We start from the raw sequence: 24,124 nt of genomic DNA, 5'->3' as shown, positions 1-24,124 counted from the left end.
GCCAAACCCAGCATGCTAGGCCAAAGATAAGAAGTGCACAACAAGATAGACTGCAGCCTTCATCCAAAAGATCCCCGCCCGTGACCACCTGGAGACACTGCGCAGGCACAACAGGGAAGAGCCAAAGCTGAAGACTATAGATATAATTCCTTGGGACTAATTTTAATAAAGACGGCCTTTTTGAGGAAAAAGTTATGAATATGTATAGGTGTTCCTGGAATAACTATGAATATGTAATCCTTTACCACATTTAACCAGGCTTGCGGCTACTGAAAACGTGCACCATGGTGGAGCAGGAGACTCCCCGGTTGCCCAGCACTGTTTTGCCCACTTGCCACTTGCTGCAATAAATTCTAAGCAATTTATTCCGACGAGTGCGTGCTATTTATCGTGATCATCTACAACAAAAGTCAGTGTCCTTTCTTGCAGCCGCTGGAGTGATGCCAACTCCACGCGGGAGGGGGGAAATGCTGCGCCACCCTGGGAAATTCAAGATTGGTTTTGTATATTTTGCATTATTTTCTCTATTTATTAGTAACATTAGTAAAGCATTTAAAACTTTAAACAAAACTTTAAACCCTTACTAAACCAAAAACTAAACTAGGAATGGGTCCTCTGCAACAAGAACAATTTAAAGCTGTAAATAATCTTTTTCTGTGAGTATCTGAATGTGTTGCAGTTTTGTAAGTCTTTACCTGTTGTATGGGATAGTAAAATTTTGTGTGTAAAAGCCTTGCCCAGTCCAGCTTGCTGGAGCAGCAGGGGGGGCAGGTGCCGATGGGGCTCCAGCGCGCACTGACCTGTTTTGTCAGGGAGACCCAGTGGTGCCTCCACCCAGCTGAGCAGTGGGCTCAAAGGTGCAATACTAAAATCAAGGTATTGTCTTGAATGAATGTAATTGTGATCTGTTTGTATGTTTGGACTTGATATGTGGTCTGTGTGTCTGAGCTCAGTATTTTAGTTTGTATATATTTGGTACCAAAAGTATGTTGTTAGAGACATAATTACAAAATGGGAACCGGTTCTGAGACTAAAAATATCACCTTGCTCTCCCTTTTAAGATGCACCTGTAAATTAGTGGGGGAGAGTGATATGAATATAAAGTTCTAGGATTAGCTGTATTTCAATTTAGTGTTGTTTTGGGGATACATTGATTCAGATCTAAATTTAATGTAAGAGATCGATGCTTAATATGCTGCTTATTAACATCTGTAGGAAATTACACAAGATAGAGGCTGAGGGATGTGACTTCCAGCCAGAGGATCAAGTATTAATAAAAACTTGGAGAGAGCTCACAGGTCCCCCGTTGGGAAGGGCCTTTTTGTTGTTCTTCTCACTACAGATACCGCAATTCGCACAGCAGAGCAAGGCTGGACTCATGCGGAATCAACTTCCGCTAGATGGACTGTCATATCTGAACCAGGAGACCTTCGAGTGAAAATAAAGAGAAACGATCCGGTGGGCGAATCACCCTGAGGGAATCGTAAGAAAACTTTAGAACGGGGAATATCAAACAGAGATATGCAACATACCAAGATAAAGTGCTGTATTTGTGATTGTAATTGTTTTCCTTTTGTCTGTTATCACCATGTATATATTGTAAAGAAAAGTGTTATTACCATTGCAGTTACAATAACATTTCCCGAGGGTTGTGTCCTGAATATATGTGAGAGGAACTTAAAATAACTCTAACTACTGGCTGTATTGCTGGCAAGCTAGGACAACTTAAACTAGACTTTGAGGGCCAAGACTATTGGGATTCAAAGGGTTTTTGGGGAGCTCTTTGAAAGAGGAGTCAGAGGAGAACTACAAAGTTGTGGTCAACCACTCCGAATAGCGTGTCGGAGAGTGGTCAAGATTCCTTGTAATCTATCCCAGATAAAAGCTAAAGCGTGGGAATTTGTAATTAAGAGATACAACACATGAAAATTCCTACCTGGGGCTCCTGAAGAATATCCTTGCTGCCGAGAAGATGGACCACCTCGCTGCTGGAAGCAACCCAGTAGGCGAAGGAGGCAGAAGGGTAAAACAGTGGGGCATGTTAATCAGGTGGAATTCAATGTTGAGTTTAGTACAGATGCTCAGTGGGATTATACATCCATTTTCCAAGAGCTTCCAAAGTGTGAAACCTGGCCATAATAAAGATTGTCCTGTAGCTCGACAGCAATACAGGGCTGTTAAACAAATGTTAAAAATTGGCTTAATTCTTTCCATAAGAATAGATGCAGTATGTGGAAATAATCTTAATAATCCACACTAACCTTATGAATGGATCCTTCAAAGACGGGAAGATCAAACTGTAATTAAGCGAAATATAACCACAGGATCTCCTAGTTTTTCTGTTCCTCTTTGTCAGTTAGCACCTATACAACCCTGTGTAAACCAGAAACCTTACTATTTTTGTCCTGCCTCTAATCCAGGAAAAAGTTATTGTAACTATCCTAATAATTATTATTGTGCCTATTGGGGTTGTGAAACTATTGCCTCTGACTGGGCACCTCCTATGAAGGATAAGTTTTTAACTGTAACCTGGGAACCTGTGAGATGTACCCCCCTAGTAGTTAATTTATGTAGAGGCAAGTTGATAGGGCCTACTAACTGTAAATATTTAACACTCACAGTTCTACAAACAGAAGATCAAGGATGGCTATTGGGAAAAGCTTGGGGAGTTAGGCTTTGGGAACCTGAAACAGACAGAGGGGGATTAATATCTTGAGAAATTCTTAACTTCCCTCTCTGAGGTAGTCTTACAAAATCAAAGAGGGTTAGATTTATTATTTCTGCAACAAGGAGGGGTATGTGCAGCTCTAGGAGAAGAATGTTGTTTTTATGCTGACCACACAGGAGTCGTACAAGACTCCTTAGCCAAAGTAAGAGAAGGATTGGCACAAAGGAAGTGGGAGAGAGAAGCACAACAAAATTGGTACGAATCTTGGTTTACTCACTCTCCTTGGCTAACCATGCTGTTGTCAACCATAGCGGGACCTCTAGTTATATTAATATTGATTTTAACTTTTGGGCCCTGTATTTGAAACAAAATTATAGGGCTAGTAAAGAATGAATTAGAAGCAGCCCATCTGATGGTGTTGAAAAGGCAGTATGAACATCTAGAGAAAGATGGAAGTACTGAAAAGGAAACTTCTCTAATCCTCTCTTTAGCCTGAGAATCGGTCGCCCAGTTTGATAAACAAAATGGTAAAAACAAAAAGGGAGGATTGTAATAGACTTAACGATATATTTGTTAATCAAACCAGTCTAAATCGATATGTTATCAGTAGCTGTGAAGCCTGAGCATATAACATGATATTAGTACATGCTGCCATTAAACAATGCAACCTGTATGTAGTCTTTGTAAAAAACTTATATGTGTAAAAGCCTAATTTTGTGTACCCTGCAGACCATTCAGTAAGAGACTGACAGAGATAAGGGCCCAGTTGCATCCTTGTGTGAACGAGATAACGGGGGTCTTCAGCACAAAGTGGGAGGAAAACCAGCTCAAGCCGTTGGAGCCTTGGCCAAACCCAGCGTGCTAGGCCAAAGATAAGAAGTGCACAACAAGATAGACTGCAGCCTTCATCCAAAAGATCCCCGCCCGTGACCACCTGGAGACACTGCGCAGGCACAACAGGGAAGAGCCAAAGCTGAAGACTATAGATATAATTCCTTGGGACTAATATTAATAAAGACGGCCTTTTTGAGGAAAAAGTTATGAATATGTATAGGAATAACTAACTGGAATAACTATGAATATGTAATCCTTTACCACATTTAACCAGGCTTGCGGCTACTGAAAACGTGCACCATGGTGGAGCAGGAGACTCCCCGGTTGCCCAGCACTGTTTTGCCCACTTGCCACTTGCTGCAATAAATTCTAAGCAATTTATTCCGATGAGTGCGTGCTATTTATCGTGATCATCTACAACAAAAGTCAGTGTCCTTTCTTGCAGCCGCTGGAGTGATGCCAACTCCACGCGGGAGGGGGGAAATGCTGCGCCACCCTGGGAAATTCAAGATTGGTTTTGTATATTTTGCATTATTTTCTCTATTTATTAGTAACATTAGTAAAGCATTTAAAACTTTTCCAACTTGCAAGTCTCTCTCCCTTTTCCTCCCATTATCTTTCCTTAGCAAGGAGGGCTGTTGAGGGGGAGGGGGTTAACAGAGAGCATCTGCCACAGTTTATTGTTGCCCTGCATTAAATGGTGACAGGCCTATTTCTTTGAAGATATTCCTTTCTGTGGATGGGAGTATTTTGATTCACTTCTAATCACAGGAGACATTTGTCTTCCTAGAACATCAGAAGACAGCCTCAAGCCCCATCTCAGCAACAGTCGAACTTCAGCACATTAGAAGTATTTGTCAGGAGATTTTGGAGAGCCTGAACATCTTTCCTATTCCTTTTTTACACCTTTTTTCATGTCAGCTACAAGTTTGAGTGTTTCAAAATGAAATCTTGCATCAGGAGATATGTAGGTTCAAGTTAAAGGCTAATAGGAAAGTATTCTTACCATTGCAACTGCCCTTCTAGCCTGGTGAACAAACTGTATGTAGCCAATTGAAAGCAGCAGCAGTATGATTTTTTTTTTTCTACTTTAACTTTGATTTCAACATCTTCCAAGTGGTTCCTTTTTAATTATCCTGCCTTTTAAGGATTTTGCTTTATTTGTGAATTATTTTTTCTTGCCTTTTTTATAATGGATTTTTCATACAATGCTTTAAGCCTTCTTTAATAGCTCTTCAGCCCTTCTCTCGTACACACTTCTATGTCTGTTAGGATAGATCGGTTTTCACTTCTTGTTCTTAAGATGCTGTTTGTAATACTTTCCCAGATGTCCCTAATATCACATGTTTGATCAAATCTGTTTTCCAGTGAAACTGAAGATTAGTTTTAAAAGACAGTAAGTAGAAAAACAAAGTTCCTTTATCATTTCATGCCACCTTAATATCTTATGACACTAAACTAATTCTAAATGAAAGAGAAATGGTTGGGTGCATTGGTCCATTTATTGATACCTACTGTTGTTGATCTGTGGATAGCAGTAGCATCAATATTAGTTTTCCTTTAAGAACAACCTCATTATTTCAGCAATATATTGGTTAATATACTTCCTCCATTCAAAGTATAAAAATCCACCACAAATCCCACTGTGTTTTATATCAAATTTCTCTTTCAGCCAGCCTTTGTAACATTTCCATCTTTGTAGTTCCAGTACAAAACCACCTTCCATCTTCAAAGAGGTTCCCTTAAGTAAGTTTCACCTGCTGCTCTTATTCTTGCATAATTTAAACCCAAATACGCTCATTTCCATAAGTAGATGGATGGGGACACTTCCTGATCAAGACTCTACATTCTTAGAATATAAGATTCCAATGGGTAAATATGCACCAGCCAGACTCTCCCTTGGTGCTTTATACAAACGATCATTGTTTCAGTTACCAGATTTTCTAATTGGAAAGTGAGCAATAAATTTAAACACCTTCATAGTGCTCTTTTTAACTCTTCACTCAAAGATCCTAGAGAACACAGAAAAGAAAAAGCCTATCCAAAACATTTTCTTCAGAGTAGTACACAAATCTCTACAGTCGTGATAATTTTCTCCTCCTGTCCAGGGAAGGTGCAGAAGAGAACAAGTTTCTAAAGACAATGTATGGCCCCTTAGTCTTAAATGTAGTGATTTGAGCACTAGATTGGCACACTAGTGGTTTGAACAGTAGGCTCAAATACTCCTCCTTATCATAGTAGGCTAAATAAGAGGTTGAATCTGTGCTTCCCACTTCCTGGAGCAGTGACCGCACAACAGTCCCATGTTTAGAATAGACAGACAACCAGGGCCTGATATCCTGAGCTGACCCATAGGGAAGTCTGCTGCCTCCCTGGGGCTAGGGTAAGAGTGTGGCTCAACAACTCCCCAGGCTGCTAAGGTCCTCTGATTATTAAACACTATTGGTTTTTAATGTTGGCAGGGAAGAAATAGGAAAAAGTAATATTAAGCAAATCAAAAAGGATTTCAGAGCTTTGGGACGGCTGCTCAGTGGCTCAGGTTCTCAAGTGGTTTTCTCCTCCACCCTTTCAGTTGTGGGCAGGAATACAGAATGGAACAGGCAGGCCCAACTAATTAACACATGGCTCCATGACTGGTGTCATTGATGGAACTTTGGGTTTTTCGACCATGGGAAAGTCAGTCCCTCGCCAGGTCTCCTAACACCCGATGGAATGCATCTCTCACAGAAGGGGAAAAGGGTGTCTGCTCAGGGGCTTGCAAGGCTGATTGATAGGGCTTTAAACCAGACTGGAAGGGGGCAGTACCAGGTCAGTCAGTGATGAGCAGCAGGATGGCACATCAAAGTTTGAGGAGGTGCTTGACAGTGAGATTCCTCAGACTGCGCCACCAGGTGAAGGGCACAATCAGTCACACTTGAAGTGCTTCTACACTAATGTGCGCAGCAGGAGGAAAAAGCAAGATCAACTAGAAGCCTTGACTCGGTCCCAGGGATATAATTGGCATCAGTGAAACCTGGTGGGATGAATCTTGTGACTGGTGTGTCATGATGGATGGCTACAGGCTATACAGAAGGGACAGGCACGGTAGGAGAGGTGGGGGTGTGGCACTATATGTAGTGGAGGGGCTGGAGTGCATGGAGCTGGCAGTTGACGACGACAAAGTTGAAAGCCTCTGGTTAAGGATTAAGGGTCAGACAAATAAAGTGGATGTCGTCATGGGTGTCTACTATAGGCCTCCCAGCCAGGATGACAACACTGATGAGTTATTCTTTAAGGAACTAAGTGAAGCCTGCAAGTCATCTGTCCATGTCCTTATGGGGGACTTCAACTTGCCAGATGTCAACTGGGAATATCATACAGCTGGTACCAACAGGTCCAGAAGACTCCTAAATCATCTGGACAATAACTTCTTGGTGCAGGTGCAGGTAGTAAGGGAACCGACCAGGAAAGGTGCCTTCCTAGATTTGATTCTCACTAACAGAGAGGGTCTCGTGGGAGAAGTGGCGACTGGTAGCTCCCTTGACCAGTGACCATGAAGCAGTCAAGTTTAAAATATTTGCTAATGGGAGGAAAACTGCCAGCAAGACCTTAACACTAGATATGAGGAGAGCAGACTTGAGGTTACTCAGAGAACTACTTAGTAAGATTCCCTGGGAATAAGCTTTTGAAGGTGCTGGGGTCCATCAGTGTTGGTCATTTTTTAAATACCATCTACTAAAAGCACAGGACCAGGCAATTCCAAGATGCCAAAAATCTAGCAGGCGAGGCAAAAAGCCAGCTTGGTTGAGCAGGGATCTTCTTGAAATACAGTGAAAAAATAAATCACATGGTCAGTGGAAGCAAGGTCAGGCAACATGGGAAGACTACAGAGATGCTACTTGCCACTGCTGTAGGGAGGAAATTCACACTGCCAAAGCTCAATTAAAACTGAAGCTGACCAGTACTGTGAAGGACAATAAAAAAGGCTTTTTAAAATATATTAATGGCAAAAGGCAAAACAGAAATAACATTTGTCCATTACTTGATGAACATGGTCACCTTATTAACAGGGACATAGACAGAGCTGAGATGTTTAATGCTTTCTTTGCCTCCGTCTTCAACACTGATGATGGATTTGGGGGCCCCCATAACTCTGGGTTAGAAAACCATGGCTGCGAGAACGATAAACTCCCAATCAATCCAGAACTTGTACATGATTTGCTACTCCAGCTAGAATCCCTACAAGTTGATGAGGCCTGATGGGATTCATCCAAGGGTGCTTAAAGAGCTGGCTGACATCATAGTGAGACCTCTCTCTGTGATTTTTCAACTCTTGGGAATCTGGAGAGGTCCTGGATGACTGGAAGCTGGCAAATGTTGTCAAAATCTACAAGGAGGGCAACAGGGATGACGACCCTGGCAACTACAGGCCTGTCAGCCTCACTTCTGTTCCTGGCAAAATCATGTAGAAGATTGTTCTGGGAATTACTGAAAAACACCTGAATGACAACGCAGTCATTGGTCCCAGCCAGCACAGGTTCATGAGGGGAAAGCCCTGCTTTACCAACTTAATTTCTTTCTACAACAAGGTTACCCACCTAGTTGACCAAGGGAAGCCTGTTGATGTGATCTTTTTGGATTTCAGTAAAGCCTTCGATACTGTCTCTCACAATATCCTCGTGTCCAGCATACAGCTAGATAAACACACAATGCAGTGGGTAAGCAATTGTCTGATGATTCAGGCTCACAGGGTTCTAGTAAATGGGGTTATGTTAGGCTGGTAACCAGTCACTAGCAGGGTTCTGCAGGGATTTGTCTTAGGGCCAGAATTCTTCAATGTCTTTATAAATGAATTAGACTCAGGACTTGAGGGAATGCTTAGTAAGTTTGCTGATGACACAAAACTGGGAGGAGCTGTTGACACTCTCGAGGGCAGAAAGGCCCTGCAGAGAGATCTGGACAAACTGGAGAACTGGGCAATCACCAACCACATGAAGTTCAACAAGGGCAAGTGCCGGATTTTGCATCTGGGACGCGGCAACCCTGGCTGTACATATAGACTGGGGGATGAGATGCTGGAAAGCAGCTCTGTGGATAGGGATCTAGGGGTTCTGGCCAACAGCAAGTTGAACATGAGCCAACAGTGTCCCTGGCAGCCAAGAGGGCTAACCGTGTCCTGGGGTGCATCAAGCACAGTATTGCCAGCCGTTCAAGGGAGGTGATTGTCCTGCTCTACTCTGCACTGCTGTGGCCTCATCTGGAGTTCTGTGTGCAGTTCTGGGCACCACAGCATAAAAAAGATATTAAGCTACTAGAGAGTGTCCAGAAGAGGGCTATGAAGTTGGTGAAGGGTTTGGAGAGGAAGCCGTATGAGGAGCGACTAAAGTCACTTGGTTTGTTCAGCCTGGAGAAGAGGAGACTAAGAGGAGACCTCATTGCGGTCTACAGCTTCCTCACAAAGGGAGGAGGAGGGGTAGGTGCTGAACTCTTCTTTTTAGTGACCAGTGACAGAACCCGAGGGAATGGCAGGAAGATGTGCCAGGGGAGGTTTAGGTTGGACATTAGGAAAAGGTTCTTCACCCAGAGGGTGGTGGAGCACTGGAACAGGCTCCCCAGGGAGGTAGTCGTGGCCCCAAGCCTGACAGTATTCAAGAAGAAACTGGACAACGCCCTCAAACACATGGTGTGAACTATGGAGCTGTCATATGCAGGGACAGGATTTGGACTTGATGATCCTTGTGGGTCACTTCCGAGTCAGGACATTCTATGAAAGTAAATTTCATGGAATCAGGATTCATAAGAACTGGAATAAGAACTTTTGCAGAAAGCAAAGGGTTGCAGATATTATTTTCTGCAGTGAGCTATAATAAGTGAGTTTATATACAGGTACCCATAATACATAGCAATTTATTAGTACATAATTTCCTAAAGACTTGATAAAAGAACTTTTTACAAGAGGAATGTGGATATCACTTCTAATTCCTAGTAAACACATGATGAAAAAAAATGAAGTCACTTTGCATTTAAATGTTCTAAAATGACCAGATGTACTAAAGATATAGACTTTCCTACTGACATTCCACATAACGAATGTGTATATATAGTGGATACATGAGAAGAACATAGATATGAAGAAATGTTCTAAAGGTAAATTAAGCTGAAACTCCTACATTAGTCTACAAAAATTAAGTTTGACAAAGACATCTTTTTCAAAATCGATCATGCAGTGAAATTAAATTCTCACATTTTTTTAAAGAAGGCTTTTTCAGTTTTCTGAAGTTTTTCTGGCTTAACAGTCCTCAAAAATGTAGACTTTTATATATAAAATAAGGTTAGTGGAACTGTGAACTTGCTTACAGGTGAGTGTTGCAAGCTTGCTTATCTTTGCTGATAAGAGGCAAGAAAGATTTAGACATAACTTCAGAGTTATACACTACTTAACCTCTGAAATCAGCACTACAGTTAATCCTCAGCAGAGCACTTCATATAATTGAAAAAAATCTACTCATATGACTAATTCTCTGGAAGTACACTGAAATCTTCCATTTCTTTTCCTCATAACAATTTTGGCAATAATCTAGAAAGAGCACTTAAATACAGCAAGGAAACGTGCAACACATGGGGAACTAGAGCCAGTTAAAAAGAAAACAGAAGACAGGTTCTTGAAGAAAGTATCCAATTTTTTAAAAATGCTCTTGGTAAGTACTTCTTTTGAAGATTCCATCAGATTTGAAACTGTACTGCTTCAAAGTTTTGTGAACCAAAGTCTAACAAATACTGAATTGTCAACAACTAGAGAATATAAATACTGAAATAATTTCAGTCAGGAAACAAGAAAAAGTATAAGAATGCAAATAGATTTTAAAATGCATACACAACTTCTGGCAGACCAGAAGTATCTGATTTCTAAAACAGCAAGACTTGTGTGAGTTCTTCACATGTACTGCATGGATGCAGTGAGTGCAATGACTATAATGAAATAATTTAAGATAAGAATAAAAATCAGAATTCTGTTCATCATAACATTGGAAAATACAGTTTAAAAAAGTGCTAAAATTATGATGAGTGGGAATTAGTAACAATGTTGACTTAACCATTATGTAGCCATAGAACTTAGAAAAACCATAATGGGGGACACACCTAACTGGAAAAGCATTGTGCTGTGCCACACTGCTAAAGCAGATAACACTTGCAAGATAAACTGCAATCGCCTGTTACAAATCTCAGTTCCCATTATCTGAATGATGCAGCTGTTTTAACAGAATTTTTTAGTGGAAATGGCTTTGGACACAGAATAGGAAATTCCAGTTTGACAGGCTTGCATTAATATTTGTATGAATTAAGAATAACTCATATTATCATTCCTTGGCTGCTTTTCATGATTATGTTAAAACGAATAAGAACTTCCTGTCACATACATTCAAATAACTATTCTTGTCATTTTCATCTTGAATCAGGCTTATCATACCATTCATATGAATTTTCAGTGAAAAAGTTGATGCACTTACATTTTTCCTTACTGCTGTTACTGTTGTGTAAAAAATCCCCATCAGAACGCATTGTAGGGAAATCATCTTCATCATCTTCTACCACTAAATGTGCGAGAGAGAGTGTATGTTATGGGAGTGAGAAAGCTTTTCCAGTTCTTTAGTGTGCAAGAAAGAATTGAGAGCATCTTCATGGCTAAGCAGCATTTAATATTTTTTCCTATAACAGTCATGAACACCCCCCCCTTTTATTTATTTTTTTTTTACCCAAGACTACTATCAACATTACTGTCAGAAACCATCAGGAGACTAACATTAGCACTTGATTCAATGGTAAGAAGAACATTTTCTCAGTGTTACAACTGGATAAGCAGAGAGCCACAATTGAGCAACTATCTACTCTTTTACACTATAAAGTTCTCAAAGAAGTGGAATGATACTTATCTACTCTTTTCTCACTAACTCATTTCAGGCTGCCAGAACAAATGTAAAGCTGAATATAAATGCTTCAGGAGAGTGCATGAATATGAAAACAAGCTGTGCTCTGGGAAGAGCAATTCAGAGATATGTACATATACACACCTGAGTCTACTAGGACGTCAAGTGTGCATTCAGTGCTCTAGCTTCAGCCAATACATCTCAGGAGCATTCATTATGGCAGAACCTTTGCCTTTTTTAAGGAATGTATTGTTCCTATCAAAACAAATATCCTATTGTTTTTCAAAATAAAGGTAAGAGACAGCGGTAAACTAACTTATGGGGTAAACAATTATTGTTCTATAACATCAAATGCTGAAAAACATTTCTTTTATACAGTTGACAGCTACAGGTTAAAGTTGAGCAGATTTTTATGGGAATCCAATTTCTGAAGTGAAAAGTTAACACTGTTTATGCAGAAATATCTATGATTGATCCCATTACTAAAGAGTAAATTTAAGATTCATATTTTATTTATATGGTATCAAATGCTTTAGTAACTATTTCAAGTGCTATTACTGTGTTAAAGGTTAAATTCTATGGCGATAAAAGTTTTTAATTACAGTTTTACCTTTATCCCTCTGGAGTTCATCTTTGGAAACTGCATCTGCACAGGCATCAAAGTATTTCTGTAAAGTATCAACTTGTCTACACAAGATGTCTCTAAAGGTTTCCATTTCTGCAAGCTTCTCGTGTAAGCTATGGCCCTTCTGAAAACACAAGAGAAAAAAAGGCTCAAATGCTTCTACATACTCCGCAATAGTTCAATGTCAAAAAAAGAGGATTTCTGCAACTATGAAGAACAAATTCTTCAGGTACACAAAGACATTTCAGATATCAACAGCTATGAAATACTGTTAATTTTAGAACGACATAAGAAACTGCATAAAAGTGTTTATTACTAATTTTGTCCCCTGATCTCAGTTTTTCCTCTTGACTGCATCTGCTACTTTAGAGCATTCAGTAAAAGCTTATTAAAAACATGATCTTGCATGCTACCAGGTTTATGTCTATTTGCCTGAAAACAGTCTGTTCTAGTTTAAGATATTTGTTCTAATCTTTACTCCTCCCTTTCTTGTGCTGCTCCTCTTCTGCTCTCCCAGAAGTACAGCCCACCCAAGTTCAGATGTTAAATGTTCATACACGTGAAACAAGGAAAGACATAATTTGTCAATTGGTATTAATCAAATTTGTTAAGTCACAGAATCAGCATTTCCTTTCATTTAGAAGCCCTGATATTCTCAGAAATATTCTGGGAAAGGTTAATAAATCCTCCCACAGGTTTGATTTTCTTGCCATTTGAAAATGACACCATAGTTAAAGAGGGACAACTGCAGAGGCATGAAAAAGCTTCCTGTACGCTCTGTTCATCATCACATGCTGAATTACTAAGACTCATAATAAACCAAAGATTTGTTTTTGTTGGTTCCCCCCCATAATTATATGACTAAGTCTTCACATAGCATATTTCCTTTCCAATTATGTGTGTTATTTACACACCAATACTAAGAAAATGTTATTCACTAACCTTGAATGAAGAGGTGGATGTTGCAGAGTATCCACTTGTTCCAGAAACAAGAGACACTATGGAGCCATGGCGTCGTAAACTTGATTCTGATCCATAGCCAGATTCAGTCTAAAAACCAAACCACACGCAAAACTAGAGTGCTGAGGCTTTTAATAATAAAAAGAAAATAATAAAAGCAAGTTTAATGTCATCTCCTCTAAAACCAGACCATTTGTTTCTTGTCAGGAAGCAGCAGGGGCTTAATAACTCAGATTGTGTCTGCAAGTTTAAGATGTTGACGTAGCATCTATAAAGTTGCTATGAATTTATTTTTTGTAATCATAATGATCTGGCAAAAAAGTAGTTATTTGCAACTTATTATGTGCCCCCAAAAGAGCGAGACAACATATATTTAAAGGTTCAAAAAAGGAGTAAGGTTTCCATTATTTAGGTATATTTAATCCCTACCAAGCAATTTTCACATACCATTTGAAAAACCAACAGTACTCTACAATTAATCAAAAGGATTAACATGGTTCAGTTTAAAGACAATCAGCAGCCTCAGTTAATCCTTCCAATCATTCAAATAGTGCCATTTTAGTTTTAAAAGTAACAAGATAAGTACAGATCATAGAAAAAACAGATAATTACTGCTATAATTTTTTTGCTTTTTCCAGACTTCTTTAGCAATATTCTTTATACTAGAGTGAAATTATTTTTGACAAAGAACAAAAGTCTACATGAAACAAGGTGAGATACAGAAAGCAAGATGGAGAAGACAATAATAGTAACTAATTAAATAATGCAAAAAATGAAAAACATCTCTTGATTAAAATAGCATTAAAAATATGTACAAACATTTAGTTTGACAAATGTCCTCACAAGTGAAACAGAAGCAGATACTGAGGAACTAGAAGAAAAATATTTCCCTAAAGGTTAACGTAAAATGGCCCATGCATGGCAAAGGAGAAGAAAAACCCTCAAAGAGAACATAAGACAGCTGGAAAATCTCATTCCATAACAATTGTGCCAATTAGTCTTTATTAGTATTAAATTGTATGAACTTCCTTAGGATATATATTTTACATTGTATACTGCATAGTCATGGTTAAGTAAGCATGACTTAAGGACCCCAGCTCTTTGCAAGAAGGACAGCCTCCACCCTGAAGAATAAGGGATACCCCCAGACTATCGAGATAATACTAGCATCCTAGCCCCTCTAACATCTCTGTGAAACCCTCCCATTATTTGGCATCATAGACAAGTAACTGTAGCTAGACCGACTCTAAGGGCATCTAGATGAAGAAAACAGCAGATGGATGATGATGGCATAGAATTATAGTTGCTTTGCAAAACAGTAGTGTGTGTGTGTGTGTTAAGTACTGATTGGTCAAATCATATTGTATCTGAACATTTGAAAGGTATAAGAACCACATGTAAAATCACATTTGACATGCCCCAATTTGAATGGGACACCTCATGAGCATGAATAAAGAATTACTCTTGCAATTCTATACTTTGCATCCTAGCCTCTCTGTCAGCATGGGCCATTTGCAATTTTTTTGTGACAAAATAAACAGATGGTCCTAAGTAATATCTGAAATACTGTTAACAGATTAATTTGATTGAGTTGACAGAGAATATTGTGAAGGATCTTTGACAGGAATAAGAAATTCCACAGTGGCAGAGAAATTGAGATGGGGTGGGGAGAAGACAGAACAAATTATATGGAACAAGCAAGAAGCAACGATGAAATTCTAGATGTTGTACTTTTGTGAAAAAATCAAAAATGGCATAGGCTGAGGGAAGGCAGGAAAGTGCTGATAAATTAAGATGCAAATGAACTTAAAAAGTATTAAAAGCAAGGAGAAAGGATAAAAAGTTGAAGTTCAATGAAAAAGGAGAATTTGGACAATACTGCAAGTGTGGAGGACAAAGTATGTATGTCTGGATTTGTCCTGGTTTTATTAAAAACAAGTTTCTCTTTTAGTGAATTTTTCTTTCAGCTAAAGTCTTCTTACTAACTGCACTTTTCTGAAAACTAGATACATGTTTTGGTAGACATAGCAATGGAATGCAAGGTCCCTGATAAGGATGCACATCTCCCAAGAGGGGCAAGCAGTGAACTGAACAGGTGACCAAAACTGGCCAACTGAAGTATTCTATCCCATTCACATGATACTTCATATAAAAGTGGGAGATCACCAGGGTCTTGTCCCTTTTCCCTATGGCTGACATCTGGGGAGAACCTTGTGAGTCATCCCTGAGAACTGAGGCCTAGTGACAGACTGAATCCAGTTCTGGTTGGCTGCAGAGTCCAGTCCAGGACTTCTGGGTGCAGGCTCTGCTGCTGCTGGAGCAGTGCTGATCTTTGCTGGGACTTTCAAGATTGGTTTTGTATATTTTGTATTATTTTCTCTACTTTCTTAGTAGCATTAGTAAAACATTTTAATTTTTTTTTCCAACTCTTTCTCTCTGTCCTTCTTTTGCCTTCTAATTGACTGTCCTTAGTGGGAAGAGGGGAGAGGGGGGGCTAAAGGGGGGCTGGGGGGGGAAGAGGGGGTTAACAAAACATCTGCCACGGTTTATTGTCACCCTGCAATCAAACCATTGACAGGGTTACAAAGGAGCAGTGGCAGAGAAATACGGTTTTGGAGAAATGAAGATATGACTGAAAAGAAAACTGTGAGTTCCAAAGTTGTTAACATAATTCCTGAATGAACACAACTGAATGAGATTATCCAGCAAAAACAAGTAAGAAGGAGCCAAAAGTCAGTTTCTATCCGGACCATTTAAAGAATGAGGTAGAAGACAACAAAGCATTGAGGAAACAGAAGAAAAACATGATGAGTATCAAAAGCAGAAGCAAAGTAGAAAAATTAATATAATCAAGAAATGCAAGTGTAGTCGGAAAAAGGTAGTCTGAGTCTTGATGGAAGATGGCTAAGTGATTATCAACTTAAAATAAAAAATATGAGTACTCATAAGTTCAACAGATTTAATAAGGCACATCTTAAGTTCATTGCTTAATTTAGCAAAAAAATAGAAATATTGTAACTTATCGGAAATAGCAGAAATATAAATTTTTAATGACAGTTTGAAGTGAAATGATAGAAGGCAAGATGCATTTAGAAATTTCTGCTGTAAATCATGCATTTAAAGCTATTTTATACAGAGCAAAAGTCCTAGAAAAATAGCTAAGTGTAGCGACAGAATTGCTAGAAGTTTGGGTTTTTTTTTAGAATTAGTCCTACTCTTTGTTTTAAAGCATAGCTTTAAAATATCCATTGGAATAGGCTTTTTATTAAAAACATTAACATTGGATACATGGAGTTCTTCTAGAATATAAGTTCCAGTGTTAAGCAGTATACCTGGCTTTGCTAACATATTTGGTATACCGGGCCAAGTTTTGTATTGCACTGCACTTGTGTTACAGTGCAAATATTATACCTTAATTCACTGGATTTTGATATTAAGTATAACAAATCAAACAACGAGGCTTTGATTAGTTTTTTTTTGCAAATACTCAAGTAAGGGCTTTTGGCTCTTAATACGGACTTTAGGTCCTCCAAAGGCTTGACAAATGAAAACAAAGCAGGTAAGGAAATAAAAGGATTTTTAAAAGAACAATTAAAAGTTTTAGGCATACGATACTATAATTTCAGAAGTGTTTAATAAGCATAAACCTTAAGAGAGCATTTTAGAATAGGCACACAACACCTTGAAGCATCATAAAACATTTCTCTTTAGATTTCCTCTATATATGAATCTAAATCAAACTTGACTGTTTTCTTGATAACTTCAATGTTTACTTAATCATATGCTACAAATATTAAGATGACTTTGAATGTGCTTTTACTGAAGTCAGTTTGACAGTGGGGACTCATTCTATTTTATGGTTAAGTTGTACACACTAGAAAGAAGGTAAAATTTCATTTCAGTGGGATATGACTGTAATGAACAGATCAATTTTAAAATGTAGCCAAAATATCCATTGCATTGAGGTCAGAGCATTTTAACTAAGGGTAGCAAATGCCATCCCAAGCACAGTGCAGGAGACTACTTAGCAAAAAAAAGCTTCTAACATGACCTTTCTTTGCAACTGCATGAATAGGTAAATAAATGAAGACAAATTTTTCCTCCAATAGTGATAAATGTTGCAACTCCACAGTAAATAAGCATACTACATGCACAGGAAGAAAAAACAGGAATTCTGAGTTGAAAACTAAGTATAAGACAAATGAAAAATAAAGACTATAGTAATACAGCACTAAGATTATCATAACAGCTATAGTCACTCATTCAGTCTAAGTAACAAAATCTTTTAGGTCTTTACTTCTCAAATACCATACACATGTGACAAATCACCACGTGTTGCCTGCAGACAATAAGCGCCTTTAATAGCTGCAAGAGCTAGAGTGGGTGCACAGGTTGATAAGCCCTGGAACCACATGTGGGAACAGCAGTTCCAACTAAAGGGCCTTGGACAGATTATACAGAAGTATGGTTTTTATGACTGTAAGAAGTGAAAGCCTGGACCACTGAGAATGATATCTCGGGTCGGAAAACCACCCCCATATATATGATGTGTGAATGTCCTTGAGCCTGGTCTGTGAATGAGTGGGAACATAACTGAAACAAAGATAACATCAGTGTGGTGTGTTTTTAATAACAATTATTGGAAAAAACATCTTATGTAACATCTTAGTCCAGGCCTGTATCTGTAAATCCTATAAATTGTCACTGACTAATAAAGAAGGCCTCAGCCTGGCTCAGCTCTTGGCTCTGCCCGGCTCTGCGCTCCTTCCTGAACAAGATCTCTGACTGTGCATGCATCTATGTCTGCATCCTGGTGTGCGTCGTTTCTAATCGCCACAAATGGTGCCCCGTGTGAGTGTGTGACTCCTGGAGGCTCTTCATCAAGCAGCGTGTTTGGCGGCAACCATGCAATCCGACGGGTGAGTAAATTTTATTTGTGGCCACAGTAATTCATGAAATCTTCCTTCCTCATATTTCCAAGTGCTTTCCTATGTTCTAAAACACCTCCCAATACTAATTTCTTAGGAACACGACTGAAAACAGTCATTCCAGACCCCATCTCGTAAGTAAAAACCATGAAAAGAGGGAGAGAGGAGGGAGAAGCACGGAGGGGCTTGCAGTATAAATAGGGACAAGCAGTCCTCGTGGAACGAGAGAGCTGCGGGATTGCATTAGTATGGGGCAAGCCGCTTCTCAGGAACATAAATTGTATTTGCAGGTTTTACTGCAGATATTACATTCTTCTGGGTATCGTATTTCTGAGAAGCAGGTCGCTTTGCTCCTGGTATGGGTGAGAGAGAATTGTGTTTGGTTTCCGAGTGAGGGGACGTTTGACAGTAAAATTTGGAAACAGTTCAGGGAATATCTACACACGCAAAATAATTCCGGATTTACAGTCCCCAATGGTTTGCATATAACTTGGAGATTTGTGTACTCTGCGCTGTCACAGTTACAGTTGGCAGAGCAAATAATGCAAGGGCAAACAGGGGAGGATGGACAGAAAAACACAAATGAGCAGGTTGCTAATGATTTGAGTCTTGACAGCACTCATCCTTTTGAGTAGATCTCGAAAAAGAGTCAGTTTTATATCCATCATTAATGCCATCACAGCTGTGTAAAGATAAGGCCGGAATTTGTGAGGAGCTGGGTCAGGAGTCTAAAACTCTGCCCTCAGCACCTCCTTTGCTTGATTTTAATGATGCTTATACAGCACACAGTAACCCCTTCATGACTAAGACAGCAGAACACAAAGGGGTGATGCAAAATGCTGTGAAAAGGCTATGGAGCACGGTGATTTTTCTTTCACCTTTCCAGTTATTTACAAACCATAACAACCACCAGAACATGACAGAATACCTGCTTCTGTGTATTGCTTTTCTGAAAATCAAGCAGCTTGTTGGGAATGTGAGTTGTTTTATTGGTTGTTGTTACAGTTGTTTCTTTGTGGTATTGTTTGTAAAAGTGCACTGTAAGCCTTCTCCCCACTTTTCCCACTCGCGCTGCAAGCCGCTCTGTGCTTCCCCCTCCTCTCTCCCTCTTTTCATGGTTTTTACTTACGAGATGGGGTCTGGAATGACTGTTTTCAGTCGTGTTCCTAAGAAATTAGTGTTGGGAGGTGTTTTAGAACATAGGAAAGCACTTGGAAATATGAGGAAGGAAGATCTTGTGAAATATTGTAATTAATGGTGGCTGCCGTGTAAGTTAGATAATTGGGAAAAGTGGCTGGAGAATAGAACCTTGAAGTATAATACTTTGTTGCAATTAATGTTGTTTTTAAAGTGAGAAGAGCAGGACAAAAACAAAACTCTACAAGAGATCATTAAATAATTTCAGACAGTTTTACAGGCGGAATGGTTTGAACTTCAACAAGCTGGGAGACCTTTAACTGATAACACGCAAGTCATAGAAAACTTCCTGAATTCTGCGAGATACTTTTCCTTATTTACCTGTTTTCTCTGTAGGTATATGTTTAAGAATATTACAGTTTTAATAAGTCTTTTCCTGTTATATGGTACAGTAAGTTCACAGACTGCTAAATCATGATAATCTGTTGACTCAAAATGTACATTTTGTGATTATACAGAAGACCGTGAGTACTTCAGTTCTTTACTGCGTGAATGTGATGATAAGATTTTTTGTCTAAAAGCTGTTACTTTTCTTTCTAGCATGCTAGCTTTATTCCAACATCCAGACTTGCGCAACTCTGTGATAGGCTGTGTCTCATCTCGGTGTACTAAATTTGGCTCTTTTGTATGTGCACCAGATAAAGAATCCTGGTTTTGGGATAACAGCTGAATCACCCCAGATGAGACACTAATAAAAGACAGGACACTACCAGCTCTTGTAGGTGAGTTTGTCGGGGGTTTCATTTGGGTGTTTTTTTTTTTTGTTCTTGTTTTGTTTGTTTTTTTCCCCCAATTTAACTAAAGGCAGTAATGGTTTCTAGAAAAAGGAAAGCTGTTGCTGCTGTTAATACAAAGAGTGTGTCTACACAGGCACTACCTTCCAAGAAGGATGCAGCCACCCAGGTTTCTGGCTGTGCAGAGTGTCTGTGCCTGGCATTAGTACCAGAGAATGGTATGGGAGGTGCCTGTGTACAATGTGACCAGGTCAATGACGTACTGTGCCTAGTGGCAGAGCTTAAGGAAGAGGTGGAGAGACAAAGGTGCATTAGGGAGAGTGAAGAGGAAATTGACTGGTGGAGTCAAACCCTTTTGACTCCTAAGGGTGTGCAACAGGAGATGGCGAAGCCCTGTCCCTCCTGCCATAAGGCAGATAGAGCAGATCTAATTGATGGGGGGGAATGGAAACAGGTCCCTGATCGGAGAGGTAAAAGAACTCTCTCTCAAATCCCATCACCACCCTTGGTGCCCTTAACAAATAGATATGAGGCCCTGGACCCAGAAAATCAGGCAGAGAACAGCCAAGATGATCTGCCTGGAGAGCCTCTTGGATGGACCTCATCTACAAAAAGGATTACAACTGCAGCTATAGGAAAAAAACAAAGAAGGGTGGTTGTAGTCGGCAACTCCCTTCTGAGGGGAGCGGAGGGCCCTATATGTCGCCCAGACCCATCCCACAGGGAGGCCTGCTGCCTTCCTGGGGCCAGGGTGAGAGACATTAATAGAAGACTTCCGGAGCTAATTCAGCCCTCAGACTATTATCCCCTGTCCAAGCTGGCAGCGAGGACATTAATAGAAGAAGTGCCAAGATAATTTTAAAGCACTGGGTCGGTCAGTTCATGGGACAGGAGCACAGGTGATATTTGCCTCAGTTCCTGTGTTATCTGGGATGGATGAGGAGCTAAATAAAGAAAGGAGTAGAAAAGCCCATCTCATTAACAGGTGGCTAAAGGATTGGTGTCACCATCAACATTTTTTTTTTTTTTGACCATGGGTCAAACTCCATGGTACCTGGTCTCCTCAAGTCAGATGGGCTTCATCCTTCTAGGAAGAGCAAGAGGACTACAGCCCATAAGTTGGCAGGGCTGATCAGGAGGGCTTTAAACTAGGTTTGAAGGGGGAAGGGATTGAAACTGGACTCTCCAAATATCAGCCTAAGGATGGAAAGCCTGAATTAAGAGTGAAATCAGCAGCCCACTTGAAGTGCATGTACACTAATGCACGCAGTATGGGCAACAAACAAGAGGAGCTGGAAGCCATCGTGCAGCAGGAAAGCTATGACATAGTTGCCATCACAGAAACATGGTGGGATGACTCATATGACTGGAGTGCTGCTATGTGTGGCTACAAGCTCTTCAGAAAAGACAGGCAGGGTAGGAGAGGTGGAGGGGTGGCTTTATATGTTAGAGAGGCACTCGACTCTGTTAAACTTGAGGTCAGCAGTGACAAGGTTGAGTGCCTGTGGACCAGAATCAGGGGGAAGTTCAACAAGGCTGACATCCTCGTGGGTGTCTGTTATAGACCGCCCAACCAGGATGATGAAGGAGATTAATTATTCTACAAGCAGCTGGCAGATGTCTCAAAATCGACAGCCCTTGTTCTTGTGGGTGACTTTAACCTGCCGGATATCTGCTGGGAGCTCAATACTGCACAGAAGAGGCAGTCTAGGAAGTTCCTAGAGTGTATAGAGGACAATTTCCTTCATCAGCTGGTAAATGAGCCTACCAGGGGTAAGGTCCCGCTAGACCTACTGTTTACAAACAGAGAAGGGCTGGTGGGAGATGTAGTGGTTGGAGGCCGCCTGGGGCATAGCAACCATGAAATAATAGAATTTTCAATACTCAGAGATGCAAAGAGAGCCATTAATAAAACCTCTACACTGGACTTCCGGAGGGCAGATTTTTGCCTATTCAGAAGTCTACTTCAGAGCATACCCTGAGAAACAATGCTTAAAAACAAGGGGGCCCAGGAGGGTTGGACGTGCTTCAAGCAGGAGGTTTTGAGTGCACAGGAACAGGCTATACAAGTGTGCCAAAAGGCTAGCTGGTGGGGAAGACAACCGGCTTGGCTAAACAGGGAGATTCTGAAGGAAATGAGAAATAAAAAGAGAGTTTACCGACTGTGGAAAAAAAGGGCTGGCTACTTATGAAGAATTTATGAAAACAGCTAGATCATGCAGAAAAAAAATAATCAGGGAAACAAAAGTGCAATTTGAAGTTAATTTGGCCAATTCTGTCAGGGATAATAAAAAGTCATTCTTTAAATACATTAATAACAAAAGGGGGGGGCAAGGAAAACCTCCATTCTCTGTTGGACTTTGAGGGAAATATAGTTAACAAAGATGAGGAGAAAGCTGAGGTACTTAATACCTACTTTGCCTCAGACAGGTGGCCCTCAGGACAACTGGCCTCTGGAGGTGGTTGACAGAGACAGGAAGCCAAATAGCCCCCTTGTATTCCAGGAGGAAATAGTTGGTGACTTACTGAGCCATCTGGATCCTCACAAGTCTATGGGACCAGACGGGATCCATCCTAGGGTGATGAGGGAGCTAGCAGAAGAGCTCGCCAAGCCGCTCTCCATCATCTTCCAACAGTCCTGGCTCACTTGGGAGGTCCCATACGATTGGAAATTGGCGAATGTTACCCCAATCCACAAAAAGGGCTGCAGAGCTGACCCTGGCAACTACAGGCCTGTCAGCCTGACCTCGGTGCCTGGCAGGGTTATGGAGCAGATCATCCTGAATGCAATCACACAGTACCTTCAGGATGGACAAGGGATCAGACCCAGCCAGCATGGGTTTAGGAGGGGCAGGTCCTGTCTGACCAACCTGATCTCCTTTTATGATCAGGTGACCCACCTGGTGGATGAGGGGAAAGCTGTAGATGTGGTCTACCTAGACTTCAGCAAAGCCTTTGACACTGTCTCCCATAATATACTCCTGCAAAAGCTGGTAGCCCATGGCTTGGACAAGTGCACTCTCTGCTGGGTTAAGAACTGGCTGGAGGGCCAGGCCCAGAGAGTGCTGGTGAATGGGGCTGCATCTAGCTGGCGGCCAGTCACTAGTGGTGTCCCCCAGGGGTCAGTGTTGGGTCCAGTCCCGTTTAACATCTTTCTTGATGATTTAGATGAGGGGATTGAGACCATCATCAGCAAATTTGCTGATGACACCAAGTTGGGAGGGAGTGTCGACCTGCTGGAAGGCAGGAGGGCTCTGCAGAGGGATCTGGATAGACTGGAAAAATGGGCTGATTCCAATGGGATGAAGTTCAACAAAGCCAAGTGCCGGGTCCTGCACTTTGGTCACAACAACCCCCTGCAGCGCTACAGGCTGGGCGCAGAGTGGCTGGAGAGCAGTCAGACAGAAAGGGACCTGGGGGTACTAATTGACAGGAAGCTCAACATGAGCCAATAGTGTGCCCAGGTGGCCAAGAAGGCCAATGGTATCCTGTCCCGTATCAAAAAGAGCATGGTCAGCAGGACAAGGGAAGTGATCCTTCCCCGTGCTCTGCATTGGTGAGGCCACACCTGGAGTATTGTGTTCAGTTCTGGCCCCTCAGTTCAGGAAAGATATTGAGGTGCTGGAGCGGGTCCAGAGAAGAGCAACAAGACTGGTGAAGGGACTTGAACACAAGACCTATGGGGAGAGGCTGAGGGAGCTGGGGTTGTTTAGTCTGGAGAAGAGGAGGCTTAGAGGTGACCTCATCACTCTCTATAACTACCTGAAGGGAAGTTATAGCCAGGTGGGGATTCGTCTCTTCTCCCAGGCAGTTAACAATAGGACAAGGGGGCATGGGCTTAAACTCTGCCAGGGGAAATTTAGGCTGGATATTAGAAATCAATTATTTGCAGAGAGAGTGGTCAGGCATTGGAATGGCTGCCCAGAGAGGTGGTGGACTCACCGTCCCTGACGGTTTCTAAACTGAGATTGGACATGGCACTTAGTGCCATGATCTAGTAAATGGATTGGAGTTGGACCAAGGGTTGGACTTGATGATCTCTGAGGTCTTTTCCAACCCAGTAAATTCTGTGATTCTGTGAGATAAAGTCCCTGTAGTACACATGAAAAATATGTTAGGAAAGGCAGTCTGGGTTACTCCTGCCTCAGGCAAAGGCAAGCCCATTCGTGGGATTGTTTTTGCCCAAGGACCTGGCAGCACTTGGTGGGTGATGCTTAAGGATGGAGAAGTTTGGTATGTACCTCAAGGGGATTTGATTCTAGGTGAGAATATTC

The 24,124-nt window shown here is 40.9% G+C and overlaps 1 protein-coding gene across 20 annotated transcripts in view; it reads right to left on the bottom strand.

Moving 5' to 3' along the window:
- Nucleotides 1-24,124, bottom strand: part of LOC135577122 (ceramide transfer protein-like) — a 163,660-nt gene that overhangs the window by 24,814 nt on the left and 114,722 nt on the right. For all 20 annotated transcript variants that reach the window (XM_065044865.1, XM_065044855.1, XM_065044856.1 and 17 more), the window contains 3 exons: nucleotides 12,974-13,081; nucleotides 12,017-12,155; nucleotides 10,990-11,073 (listed from right to left, as the gene is read on the bottom strand). In XM_065044865.1, the coding sequence (XP_064900937.1) occupies nucleotides 10,990-11,073; nucleotides 12,017-12,155; nucleotides 12,974-13,081 (331 nt within the window). The remainder of the gene's footprint in view (nucleotides 1-10,989; nucleotides 11,074-12,016; nucleotides 12,156-12,973; nucleotides 13,082-24,124) is intronic.

Source organism: Columba livia, chromosome W (assembly GCF_036013475.1).
Source record: "Columba livia isolate bColLiv1 breed racing homer chromosome W, bColLiv1.pat.W.v2, whole genome shotgun sequence".
Classification (NCBI taxonomy): Eukaryota; Metazoa; Chordata; class Aves; order Columbiformes; family Columbidae; genus Columba; species Columba livia.
This window is presented reverse-complemented; position numbering and strand designations above follow the sequence as displayed.